The 14,803-nt window shown below is 42.8% G+C and overlaps 2 protein-coding genes across 8 annotated transcripts in view; one reads left to right on the forward strand and one right to left on the reverse strand.

Annotated features, from left to right (window-relative positions):
• Window positions 1–14,803, reverse strand: part of LOC139761955 (uncharacterized) — a 622,461-nt gene that overhangs the window by 404,645 nt on the left and 203,013 nt on the right. The window lies entirely within an intron of this gene.
• The window catches only part of LOC139761937 (uncharacterized), a 44,475-nt gene that overhangs the window by 26,081 nt on the left and 3,591 nt on the right, over window positions 1–14,803 (forward strand). The window contains exon 2 of the mRNA XM_071686634.1: window positions 13,884–14,056. Coding sequence (XP_071542735.1) covers window positions 13,884–14,056 — 173 coding nt within the window. The remainder of the gene's footprint in view (window positions 1–13,883; window positions 14,057–14,803) is intronic.

Raw genomic sequence — 14,803 nt, forward strand, 5'->3', positions numbered from 1 at the left:
GACTGATGAACAAGTATGGAAAGAATCATTGATACGTGATTTAAGTATACCAACCGATAAGACTATCGGAAATACGTATATAATAACGTTAACAAAAATAACGTCACGTTAGGTGGGAGTCGACACCACGACTCTACCACATGGGCGTGACCATACGTGACTCATTCTTCATTAGAGTGTATCACTGAAGACATTTGTAACAGAGTAAATCACATGCAACACATCGGTGAATATATCACCTCACCTGAGGCGTCTTATCCAGGGTGGATCTTCAGTAGGGATTTATGTGTTACCGTAAATACAACGGTTATTAAACAGACAAGAAGACTTCAGACAGAGACGGCCCAAGTTGCTGAACGGTTCTCCCGCTGACGGAGGCACCGTGAGTGTATGGCTCAAGTGGTGTGAACCTTATGACCAGTGATCCTCTTCTGTGCATGCATAAGTGGTGTGAACCTTATGACCAGTGATCCTCATTTGTGCATGCAAAGTGGTGTGAACCTTATGACCAGTGATCCTCTTCTGTGCATGCATAAGTCTGACTTTCCGGTTTGAACCCCTCGTTTTCCAGACGTACCTGAATGGAACTCGCAGCTCTCTTGCGAGCAAGTGAAACGACCGCAGATGTTCTTTAGGATATCTAAACCGTAAAGCCTAACATGCTTGTGGTAATAATAATAAAAAGGATAACTATAAAATAGCTATAATGATAATAATAATAATAATAATAATAATAATAATAATAATGACAAAAACAATAAACTGTTTATTGAATTTAGGCCGAAAATACCCAGTTGAGATATTACAGATAATACAGAACTGACACGTCATAAGAGTAACTTGTTAACTAATTATAAAAGAGCATAAGATCAAGGTGTGTGTGTGTATGTGTGTCACACGTCCTAGTGTGGAGGACGTTTCTGGTTCCTTCAAGCCTCATCTAAGACACGTCGACAAGTGTGAGTGACGGAGGACGTCTCGGCCTGGAGGACGTCCTCGACTCCCTCGTGGACATAGATCAGTCAGGTGCCCACACAGTGAGGAACCAACGCTTGGGGGGTTGTGTTGGGCGGGGGCGGTGGGCGTGATGTGGGCGGGGTAAGGTGGGCGTGGTCTGCGTGTGAGAAGCGGACAGAGCGAATAGCCCGTCCCTCGACGGGCGTGTCGTTGAGTCACATGCAATTCGGCAGTTAGGGCAATGACAAGCACGGATAATTACACGTCGAGGCCAGACCCGTCACCCCATTGGCGCCCGCATTGCTACGTGACGGAGGCGAGGGAACAATCCCCCCCCTCTTACTTCACTGCTTTCATTGCTCTTCATTCACAGCCACGCACAAATCCATCTTCAATCACGGTAAATTACTGTTTGATTTTTTGATAAGAAGAATAATTTCGGAGGATACATAAATGGTGTATATATATATATATATATATATATATATATATATATATATATATATATATATATATATATATATATATATATATATATATGGATTTGTATGTAGCATTTATGGATCTGGAGAAGGCATATGATAGAGTTGATAGAGATGCTCTGTGGAAGGTATTAAGAATATATGGTGTGGGAGGCAAGTTGTTAGAAGCAGTGAAAAGTTTTTATCGAGGATGTAAGGCATGTGTACGTGTAGGAAGAGAGGAAAGTGATTGGTTCTCAGTGAATGTAGGTTTGCGGCAGGGGTGTGTGATGTCTCCATGGTTGTTTAATTTCTTTATGGATGGGGTTGTTAGGGAGGTAAATGCAAGAGTTTTGGAAAGAGGGGCAAGTATGAAGTCTGTTGGGATGAGAGAGCTTGGGAAGTGAGTCAGCTGTTGTTCGCTGATGATACAGCGCTGGTGGCTGATTCATGTGAGAAACTGCAGAAGCTGGTGACTGAGTTTGGTAAAGTGTGTGGAAGAAGAAAGTTAAGAGTAAATGTGAATAAGAGCAAGGTTATTAGGTACAGTAGGGTTGAGGGTCAAGTCAATTGGGAGGTGAGTTTGAATGGAGAAAAACTGGAGGAAGTGAAGTGTTTTAGATATCTGGGAGTGGATCTGGCAGCGGATGGAACCATGGAAGCGGAAGTGGATCATAGGGTGGGGGAGGGGGGCGAAAATTCTGGGGGCCTTGAAGAATGTGTGGAAGTCGAGAACATTATCTCAGAAAGCAAAAATGGGTATGTTTGAAGGAATAGTGGTTCCAACAATGTTGTATGGTTGCGAGGCGTGGGCTATGGATAGAGTTGTGCGCAGGAGGATGGATGTGCTGGAAATGAGATGTTTGAGGACAATGTGTGGTGTGAGGTGGTTTGATCGAGTGAGTAACGTAAGGGTAAGAGAGATGTGTGGAAATAAAAAGAGCGTGGTTGAGAGAGCAGAAGAGGGTGTTTTGAAGTGGTTTGGGCACATTGAGAGAATGAGTGAGGAATGATTGACCAAGAGGATATATGTGTCGGAGGTGGAGGGAACGAGGAGAAGAGGGAGACCAAATTGGAGGTGGAAAGATGGAGTGAAAAAGATTTTGTGTGATCGGGGCCTGAACATGCAGGAGGGTGAAAGGAGGGCAAGGAATAGAGTGAATTGGAGCGATGTGGTATACCGGGGTTGACGTGCTGTCAGTGGATTGAATCAAGGCATGTGAAGCGTCTGGGGTAAACCATGGAAAGCTGTGTAGGTATGTATATTTGCGTGTGTGGATGTATGTATATACATGTGTATGGGGGGGGGGGTTGGGCCATTTCTTTCGTCTGTTTCCTTGCGCTACCTCGCAAACGCGGGAGACAGCGACAAAGTATAATAATAATAATAAAATATATATGTATATGTGTGTGTGTGTGTGTGTTTTCCCCAAGGGAAGAAAAGGGCGTGACACGAGAACAAACACACACTGTTCTGGCATGACAGTGTCACATAGCTACGTGACAAAGAGCTATAGACATGCCAGGATGTCACGTTACCGCCATACTACCACGTCACTGCTGCGATGTCACGTTACGCTCCGTGTGTCACGTCTTCACTACTAATAACTTCACGTCATCAGTGACTTTCATGTCACACCTGGGATGTCATGTCATGAGCACTACGTTGACACTAACCCGTTTCTCTGTCACTTCATCCTGCTCACGTCAGCGCCCGAACACCCGAAATGTCATATCACCATCTTCTCGTCTCATGTCAGCGCCGACCATGTTCACTAAGGCTGAAGCAGTCTTACCTTCGCTCACCGCCAGGTGACCATCACGAGAGAGAGAGAGAGAGAGAGAGAGAGAGAGAGAGAGAATATTACTGATGGGGGGAGGTGAATTAGGAGGAAGGAAGACCCTGATTACAACCTGAGTGGCTGGAAGAGGAGGAGGAGGAGGTCTTCTGAGCGGCAGGGGACAATCACCCATCATTAGTAGCGGTGATCATTGCTTAAAGATCTACATAAATTAGATGAGCAATCTTCTGTCGATCTGTAGGGAGCTATGCGAACACCTTGTACTTCGCGGGGTGCAGAGGGAGGGAGGGAGGGAAGGGCGCGAAGTTGAACAAGGGCCCGCCACACGCGATCCCACAATCAGTCTGGAACCTCCTAAACCTCTCCCTATAGTGTCCGACCCACCGTAAACAGTGGCTGATATCATTAAGGGAGGTGTCTACCCTGATCCAACCCTCCTTGTGTCTCCCCTTACATAACTCTTGTTGTCTCCCCTCATCCAACCCTGTAGCTATCTTACTCATCCAACCCTTCAGTTGTCTTCCATCATCCAACTCTAGCTGTCTCCCCTCATCCAGCTCTCTAGCTACCTTCCTCATCCAACCCTTCAGTTGTCTTCCATCATCCAACTCTAGCTGTCTCCCCTCATCCAGCTCTCTAGCTGCCTTCCTCATCCAACCCTCCAGCTGTCTCCTATCATCCAACTCTCTAACTATCTCCCTCATCCAATCCTCTGCCTTTCTCCCCTTATGCAACCCTCAACTTTCAACTTCTCCCTTCCCCTCCAATCTCTAACTCCCCTCTTTGCCTCAGCAAGAAGAAGAAGACAAAGAAAAAAGAGGAAGAAGTGATAAACGAAGAAGAAAAGAGGAGGGAGGAGGTGGAGCCGTTGTGAAAACCAGCATGAGCAGCGTTGCCAGTACCCATGGTAACGCCACAAGACGTATGTGACAGTGTGACACACACACCCCAGTCCTAACCAATCCCAACTTGCTAATTTTGTCGAACGCGCATAATTGCTTAATCCTGTTACATATTTCGGTAATTGGGCCCGCCTTCCCCCCCACTCTCTCTCTCTCTCTCTCTCTCTCTCTCTCTCTCTCTCTCTCTCTCTCTCTCTCTCTCTCTCATGCATAATACTTAACAAGTAAGTCGCGAGACTCTTTCTCCGTCACTAGATGTTTTCCTTCGGGGAACGCTACTCGTTAGTCCTGCCTTTTGGCACCCGTAAGTAAACCCTTATGTACTCGTTCTCCCTCACCTCATCTCACCTCCTGACCGTCATAGGGGGTAGGAGCGGCGCTAATTCTTTCACGACTGGGATATTGCTGTGTGCTAACATCGCCCTCCAAGGCTGGCGAAGCCGCGGTCCGAGACCTCTCTCAGCCCCATAGTAATGCGGTACAGGAAAAGAATTACTAGGAACGCCCAAAATCTCTGAAGTTATGGCGCAGATGAAGTTTGGCGCAGATGAAGTTTGGCGCAGATGGGAGACGTTTATCATCATCTACACCTGGAAAATTGGAAAATCCTAAATCGTACAGTTCTTAACCTACATTCGGAAATAACATCCTACAGGCACGACAGGCATGGAAAGCCTGGTAAAATACTACCTTAAGAAATCCAAAGGTGCGACAGGCGCAAAGAAATACTCGTTGAGGTATTGGTGAGGGAGGGGGGCCAAAATGGAGATGGGAAGGGAGTAATGGGAGAGGAAGATGTGAAGGGAAAAGGGAGAGGGTAAGGGAGAGAGATATGGGAAGGTAGAAAGAGAGGCAGAAGATAATGAAGAGGAAGTTGGAGAGAGAGAGAGAGAGAGAGAGAGAGAGAGAGAGAGAGAGAGAGAGAGAGAGAGAGAGAGAGGCAGGGGGGGAAGTAACCAATCCATTGGTGACACAGCCACCATAAACAACCACATCCACAGCCATTCCCTTTTCCAATTTTCTGGACAAGTTCCAATTAATATCGGCGGAGACTTTGTCTGATCACCGGTAATGCGCACCTGCGGGTAATTTAATGACTACATTTATTATAATTACCCAGAAGCCATAACACTTAGCCAGTCAATAAATTTTTACGATGCATTCGTAAACGATGTACATGAGAATGCCTGGCAAATCATCATGCCAGATGGGCATATATGTAAGAACGAGGGAAGGAATATTAAGTACCGTATTAATATATTATTTTGGGCTCTAATGAGTGATGACGGTTGTGCCGTTTTTCCTCCCAAGTGATAAGAGGGAGAAGTATATAGATAATCTTGATATAAGTACTGATAAAATTCATATAAAAACGGTATAATCACGATCATATATCTTATATACCTGTGATGATTTTTATCATGATTATTAGTGCTAATTTCAATATTACATTATCATTATCATTATCATTACTATTATGATAATGATTTTGATAAATAATAGTAATAATAATAATAATAATAATAATAATAATAATGATAATAATAATAATAATAATAATCAAAAGAATTAAAAAATAATTCAAACGGAACCAGACCAATGGATCCCTTCGTGGCTGTTTGTGATACTGGAAGAGATCGGAAAGTTAGAGATCAGTGAGCAAAGATTAGGAAAAACACAGATGATTTCAAGAAAAAACACCCATTAGCTTTATATGTAAATAAGAAGGCGCAAATAATGCCAACTGTGGATTGGAAGCGAAGCATTATCAAATATTTCCCTAAACTTATCTATGGTGATTATTTTTCTTATCTTTATTGGTAAATCACCTCATCTCGATTTTGTAGTGAAGAATATACTTCACGTAATTCGAAGTAAAACGTTTGCCCAAGAGTTTATGTCCATCACTGCGAGTGAGATCAAACACATCTATCCTTAAGCAACCGCTTCGATCGAGATTGTCAAAGTTTTTTATGCTTCGAACACCTGCATTAGATCATCTCTTGACCTTCTCTTTTCTAAGCTCACTGGGTTGTAGTCGACTACCTGGCTCTCATAGGATTTGTTTCTCAGTCCTGGAGACGTCTTCGATGCTCGCCGTTGTGCTCTTTCCATCCTTCTGTATCTCTTTCTTTGTGGCCGGATAACGAAAATTGAACGCAATATTCACTGTAGGGATGCACCAGTGAATTATTAAGAGTGAGGATTACTTTTTTATCATAATTCAATTCGAAAACCCTACCTGTGAACTTTATGATTTTATTTTACTGCTTTTTTGTACTGCTTGCTTGGCTTTAGGTCATCCCAGATTATTATACTTCTGTCTTTTTCTTCATTTACTTTTGGTAGCTCAACAGAAGTCATACTGTAGCTCACCTTCTCGTTCTTCACTACCCTGTGAGTAACCCTCTACACTGATCGATATTGAAACTCCATCTGCAACATTGTGACGCAAGTCCACCAGTTCATCTATGTCAATTTGAGGCAGAAGGCGTTCAGCTTCAGCGGTAGATTTATATCCTAGTTTAGCGTGATCTGATGCCTCACAGTGCTGTCCATTATCACTGTCACTGATACACGAGAAAGAAATCGTCCCCAAACTGATTCCTGCGGCACACCAATCGTTACGTTTAACCATCTTGAGGCTTGACCATTAATCACCACTCTTTGTTTATGGCCAGTCAACCACCTTCCTAACCACGAAAGTGCACTACAGAGGTGGTATCGAACGCATTGCCTTGATCTGACATGCTGACTACATTATACAAGACAACAAGCGGATTAGTCAGACGTGAATGATTTCTTCGAAAGCCATACAGCAAGTCGTTCACTGGGCAGTGATCTTCACACCGATAAACAATCTTGATCTCAAATTATGGTTTCCATAATTTTGCCAAATACAGACGTTAAGCAAGCTCGACAAAGACTTCCAATCTTAAAGAGCTTTCCACGTAGCAAGGGACTTATTGAAAAAGCAGTTAAGGGCTCAACCATCTCGTTTTTCCCTTGTTTCACTGTCCTTGGATAAAACTTAATTATCTCGGCCTGGCATTGCATCTGCGTTCATTCCATTCGGTGTGGATCGCATATCATCAACTTGTATGTCAACATGTTGTCGAATTCTTTCCTCACCTCGCAAAGGAACTGACTCTGAGATACGAGTTATCTTCAGCGATGTATAAAATGATGTAGAAAAAAAAGAATCATTTAAGACCTTTACCATACCTTCCTTCTCTTGAACCAAGTCGCCGTTTTTCTATAATGAATGGACCAATTGCCTGGGTAATAATTTCCTGCTTGTAAAATAATTATACAATTCCACAGGTTTTCCTTTGATATTTTCCGCAATAAACGCGTCATACTGAGTTTTACCTCAACGTAAAAGTCTCTTAACTTTTTCCACACAAAATTACGTAACTCACTCTACCATGCTGGCTATTGTTCTCTTTATTCCATGCTTTCATTTTCTTATATAGGGAAGATGCAGTCCTTTACGTCACTGTCCCACCAAATTGGCTTGGTTTTGGAAAATTTCTGTCACGCACTGGCACACATGTTCCCTCCACTGCTGTGAATATTTTACTGGAGCTTTTTTAAAGCCACATCCGCATCGCTTTCATTGACGATATCATCCCATATTTTGTCTTGTCGAGAGCAATGCGAAGAACACTGAAATTTGTACATCTAAAATTTGGTAATTTTTCATGACTTTTATGATGACCCGCATCACAAGCAGTGCTGGAATCGAACTATAAAGTAATTTGTTGGTTATCGCTTGTACAAAACTTTTTCTTAACTTCAGCATTAAAGACAAGGTTCTCATATGTGGCTAGAATTGCGTCTAATATGTTCTCGTCGCTTGTAGGTTTTTCAACGAAATGTATGAGGTAACTATCAAGCGAGTCTAGGTAAAGTCCACGGCCGGAGCTACTGGAAAGGAATCCTCCTTACTCAGACACCGATGTGTTAAGATCTTCCGCCGTAACCAAACGCGTTCATTACCGACTTCTTCTAATTGGTGATAAGGTCTTTCGTCAAAACTTGGTATCTGTGTGCGGGAGGCCTGCAAAGCGCTCCTACCTATATCACCTTCCGGAGTTTATCTTTCATTTCCAAGCAGAGTCGCTATTATCACAAGCCACAACATTTTTCGGAATAGGTATAAGATGAGATTTAGCTGACAGCAAGTCACCAACGCCTACTTCATCAACCTTATCATAATTAAAGACAGTGTACTCTGCACTGTGTATTCGGCAAAGGAAATCTCTATGTACTTTCAAATATTTAACCATGAATCAGAGACACCGATCGTATCAATCTTTTTCCAGTACAACTGTCCTTAAATCGGATAATTTGTATCATATACTTCGTGTATCTATGTTCAACGTATACTATTACCATACATGCGTGAGGCGGGTTAAGAGAATTCATCATATACGCGTGGGACTTATGAGTATTACTTACGGAATGGTACAGTCCTGCTCCATACGAGGTGGATGGCAGAATAACACGTGTAGGCTCACCGAGGAGTCTGCCAAAATGTGCAGCACCCAGTTCGCTCAGGTGTAGTCCGCCCGCAAACACAAAGAGTGTTTCCACAAATTTAAGAACTGAACTCTTATCTATTACATAGACAGGAAGCCTTACTGAACAAGGCGTTTCTGATACCGATCCCGAGTGATGCTCCTGAAATTACAACGAAATTAGACTTTTTCTCTTAAATAAAGAAGTTAGTGATATGCCTTCAGGAGTTTCTCCAATCTTTCCATGAGTACGTCGCTTATACCTGTAAGACAGGATCAACTCAGCGTCGGCTATACCAGATACCCTGGCACCTAAGAGGCAAATTCATTTATGGCTTTATCGGGTTCCTGGCGCAGAATTTCTCTAGCTGACCTCGGACGACCAGAGTCATCGACCAGCCTAACCTCGTCGTCCTCGACATCATCCAGTGCCTGATGGTGATTTTTCTGTCAGCGGCAATAACGGCATACGTCTCAGGAATTTAACATGTCGCCGTACTACTTGGAACGATTGGTTCACTTGATAGGAAGACAGTCTTCGGTGTTTAGTTACCCCCAGCGGTGCTCCCTGACATAGGCTGCTCACTCCTTGACGGGACCAGCAAGCTGGCTTCAACAAGCTCCTGCAGGACATCTACCCTGCGGGTTGGAATACTAATCTTATCTTCAATTGTAATAGTAGTAGTCAGCTTGACCTCAGGATCCTTCTCTTTCAGCACAACGTGCAAATTACGGGCAAAGTAACGACATCAAACAGCAACAATGATCGTCAGGGCGAGCCTCGTACACTAAGAGCGCCGTTGGCTTGAAGAAGTTAGAGGAAGCCTTTGCCCACAACCAACTCTCCATGGGCCAAGAGGACGGCCTCAGGGTTTCAAACGCGAGTCCATTTACCAGAACACTTGAGGATGTCTTCATGAACCTGCTGCGAAACTGAGATAATGAGAAACAGCAGACCACTGGAGTGTTACGGCACTGCGACGGTGAAGCGGTTTCAGGGTTGGGAGGATTCCAGAAAATTTCGTCTGCAATGCTTACAAGACAAAACCCGCTACATATATCAACAACCTTCACAAATTCTAGGGCTGTGCCTTAAGGACACAACCATTCCGACTTCAGGGACAAGGAGATCCTAGCTTTGGTGTATCCTTACCCTAAAACACTGAAATGTATAATGTGTCGCTAGATGAAACACAGAACAACGTACAGTACACAACGATTTGAGTCTAAAGCTCTGTAGAGTACAACTTACCAGCATATATATATATATATATATATATATATATATATATATATATATATATATATATATATATATATATATATACTGGAAAGGATCACAATTTTGCGCGTGATCAAGTATATTCCTTTCGTGTAATAATCACATCATCAGGGGAGACACAAGACATCCAGAGCGCTCGCTCACTTCTCTCCCCATTCGCATTGCTTCTAATACCTTTCGTCCCTTCCATAAAGCATTTATACCAGCCCTGACATTAGACATATCGAGAAACATGAATGCTACATACAAATCCTTCTCTTTTTCTAAGAACTTCTAACATACTTGACCCACACACCTACGTCAAGGTACATTGTTCTTCTGTCTGAAGCTCTGTGCATGCTAACACCCTCTCTATCACAACTTTCCCATACAAACTTACACTCCTGTAATATGAACATTTACTTTTGTCCTCTTTACGAGATGGCACTATACAGGCATTCCTCCAGTCCTTAGGCACTTTACCGTGAGCCGTACTAACTAACTAATAAACAATAATGATTTCTTCAGAAATTCAACTGTAAAACCATCCACTCTAGCCACTTTTGCCGTACTTCATCGTACTTATGGCTTCCATCATCACTTCTCTTTCCACCAACTTGCTTTCCAAATCTCTCGCTTTGCATACCTCCACTTCCCAGACATACTATCATCCTATCATCTTACACATTCAATATTCCTTCGAAATACTCACGTAAATGATTACATTGAAACAAAAAAGGAATTCAAACAGCAACCGACCACAAAGCTGTTTGTGATAGTCAAAGAGGTCAGAAACTTTTGGACTAGTGTGCTACGAGCAGGAAGACACATAAATGTTTCGATGGGAAAAGCCTGTAAACTTTTCATGCCACTAAGGAGGCGCAAATAATGTCAGTCATGGAGATGAAGCAAACTATTTATCAGATCTCCTCTTGAATATGACTATGTTAACATTTTCAGCTAAACTAAATGGTGAATAATTCCATACGTTGACAATCCTGTTGGAGAGAAAGTATTTCGCTTCATTCGAGGTAAAACACATGCTGATGATTTTGCACCCAATGCTGTGAGTGAAAACCGACGAATCTACCATTAAGCAGCTTGTTAGATCGAGATAATCGAAGCCTATAATAATTTTGAACACCTGCATCAGATCATCCCCAACCTTCTCTTAGCAATGGAACTGGATTCGGGTTGTAACCTGTATCGTCAACTGTAAATACAGGTGCAAAGAAATCACATACAATATATACCATGTCTTGCCACATCCCATCTGATGCCGTCACTAATACTCCCGTTAGTTGTCTTGTTCATCTCACGCTTTTCGCTCATTATAATACATACATATATATATATATATATATATATATATATATATATATATATATATATATATATATATATATATATATTTCCGTGTCAGGTGACGTAAGAGGACGGTTTGACGGACTGGCGTGGCGACCAGCAAGGCACACATGAGAGAGGCGACGCCCAAGTCATTATCAGAATTACCATGAAAATATTTCCGGCGCCAGGGACCATCAACGATGAATTGTTGACCTCACTGGTGACGTGTACGTCATCAATGCCTCTAACTCGCCAATACTGATGAAATGCTGTTATCACTTCACAAACACAGACGGTTCCTCCCGAGTCACGTGACCGGCCCGGAGTAACAGTGGCGTCAAAGCTTCACTGTGTCAAGGATCGGCTTCAGATTATGTTTGTACTGATGAGTTGGACTAATACTGGACTCATACTAAACTCATACTGTGCTAATACTTGACTAATACTTGACTGATACTGGACTAATACTACTCATACTGTACTAATATTGTGCTAATACTTGACTAAGACTGGACTAATATTGTGCTAACGCTTGACCAATACTGTACTAATACAGGACTCCTACTGTACAATTACCGTGGTGTGTGCGCTTCTGATACTGTACTAATACCAGACTCATACTGGACTCCTACTGTACAATTACTGTGGTGTGTGCGCTTCTGATACTGTACTAATACCAGACTCATACTGGACTCCTACTGTACAATTACCGTGGTGTGTGCGCTTCTGATACAAAAATTAAAAAATATTTTCTTCTCCATCAACATCTATTTAGTTTTTCTTTTTTATGTATATACCAATTTTACTGAGTAGCCCCTAAGGGAAGATGAACAGCTGGGTTAACTGCGATCTGGCTACTACGACCAGGATTCGAACTATGCGGACTTGACCCCAGGCGGCCCGTGAAGGCATCGTGGTCAGTAACGCTAACCGCTACACCAAGGCGGTCCGTGGTGCAGGTGTAACGAACTCCCTCTCCTCGTTCAGGGAGGTGATGGTTAGCACGAAACAACTTCAGAACGCCCGATCAGCTGTATCAGGAACGGAGGGGCCTGGAGAAAATATATCAAAGACAAGGCGGAAAAAATAATGATTCTGGAATGGTATCTATCCTCCTGAAGGAGAAATAGAGAGGGAGAGAAATTCCACTGTGTACTACAACTGACGAATCTCTGACGTCGGAGGAGGTGGATGCCAAAGAAAGACTGAAATGAAAGAAGCAATATAGATGGAAGTATGGATAAGTATCTTAGATCTGACGAAACAATTGTTATCATCTACGTATATGGCTTCGGGTTTGAAGGAGTGTCACAAGAACACCCCCAAGTCAATGATGATAAACTTGAGAACGGAACCAAATAACTTCTATTCCCCGGTTTGGAGAATAGCAGAACCATCCGGACAGAACACCTCTGGCCGAGCCGAAAGTTGGCATCAGTAAAATAGCAACGGTCCTACAGAGCCAACCCAGTCAGTCTCTTGACCTAACAGGCAAAATCTAGTCTCTTGACCCAGCTGGCAAGACCCTGTGAGATTACCTTATTGAGACTTTGCAGTTTTATGACCCATCAGGCAAGACCCAGTCCTTTGGCCTTAATATAAGACGCGGGATCGTTGGTACTGTTACTGGCGATCACCGTTTATGCTTTCCAAAACGAGGGGGGGTTGTCCCCCGTGTTATGGTCGCATAAGCTGAGGGCTGGTGGAGTCATACCATCGTTGCGACTGCGGTGTGAAGTCTAGATGACATTACTTCTGGTGCCTCCACCATGATAACTGTATTATGGAAAATACTGGTTTAGATGACTGGCCAAGAGCGGGATAAAGGCTTCCGAGTTACTTTTCGTGTGTCTTAGATTACCGCAAGTTTGTTTCGGGGTTTCCCTCTGGTCTCGGGCCCGTGATGACGCGTATTCGGTGGCGATTCACATCTCCAGTTTTGCTGTGGACGGTGTGAAGGAGGCGACGCATTTCAAATAATGCTAAACGTATTACTGTAAATCATTTACCTCTCGTAAGAGACTATGGAAGCGGGGAGTGAAGACGTGAGTTTATCTCGAGAATAACTCTACGAGCAAAGTGAACATGAAAATTAATTTCGAAAAAAAACTGTTTACTTTGTTACGCTCATTAAATCAAGGTTAAGTATGGATGAGATGTTAGGCTTTATGTTTTGAAACAACTTTTCATTTCTCTCTTTCGATTTGTCATATAACAGTTGTTTCTACAGATGACGTGTCCATACATGAGTACTGTGTTGTACAGGCTTATGAGATACAGACGGTATGTACTTATATTGATGTGAAATATTTCAAGCAATATTCTAATAAACTATCCATTCTGATTGATTTATCTAACCAGTCATTTTTTTTTCAAACTTCACTGCTGACTATGACAAAATTCTGACCTTATGGACCCTACATCTGGTCACCATACACCGCACTGATGTAGAAGCTGTCAGCCCCTGAAGCAGCCGATGAGAATGAGATATACGAGTCTATTTAGCTTTAAGGTCGTTTTGCTACTTTCCTCTTCCAGATGACTGCTGCCAAGGACGAAACTTCTGTACCAACAATCCTTGATAACGTCTTTAAGAATCCTTCTAATCAGTATCTTTCTCTCCTCAACAGACGCTGTGAGCCTCTTCAACAGTCGACAGCCGCCCAAGAAGAAGCGGAAGAGCCGGACGGCCTTCACCAACCACCAGATCTTCGAGCTGGAGAAGCGCTTCCTCTACCAGAAGTACCTCTCGCCCGCCGACAGGGACGAGCTAGCACAGTCGCTCGGTCTTAGCAACGCACAGGTGAGTCTTGTGAAAGTCTTGCGGTGGTTGGTAATACAGGGACTAAATGGACGAAGACAAGATTCTGAAGCGATCTTGTAATGTCTTGACAGGTGATGCGCTAAGCTTAGCGGGATGAAGGTAGTATAGATGATCCAGCCACTTGACGGACCTGAGATATTATCTGTGGTGCCAATTGCTTCTCTTGAGTGAGTTGAAGGGAAGAATTTTTTCCTGAGCGGAGAAATTCTGTATAGACTATTACTTCGTATTTTTTCCTTTTGGGAGAGTACGGTGAATCAGTGGCTTGACTGGGTCTTTACGGCGAGGAGATGGTCGGCGGGACACATCATCTGGTGTGGACGTAGTTCAGTGTAGCGGTGCACGCACGGCGGTCTTAATGGAGACTCTAATGTGAATTAAAGTTCTTCGTTCTAAGATTTCCACTATGTAGAAATCTCTTTATATATATATATATATATATATATATATATATATATATATATATATATATATATATATATATATATTGATGACTCGCAGATCCCAAAGATTTGAATATAAGAAATCAAAGTTGCAAATAGGAGTTATGGGAGGTTCTAAATCGAGTAAGTAATTCAAGGTAGACGACGAGCACCTTCGCTAAGGAAGGACCACTAGAACTGAGCAACACATTGTATTCGCAGGACACAATACTGAGCAGGTGACAGTAAGGATCGACTTAAAACTTTCTGTTAGGATAAATCTCTTATGGCAGGTTCACACGGG

Source organism: Panulirus ornatus, chromosome 3, assembly GCF_036320965.1.
Source record: "Panulirus ornatus isolate Po-2019 chromosome 3, ASM3632096v1, whole genome shotgun sequence".
Classification (NCBI taxonomy): domain Eukaryota; kingdom Metazoa; phylum Arthropoda; class Malacostraca; order Decapoda; family Palinuridae; genus Panulirus; species Panulirus ornatus.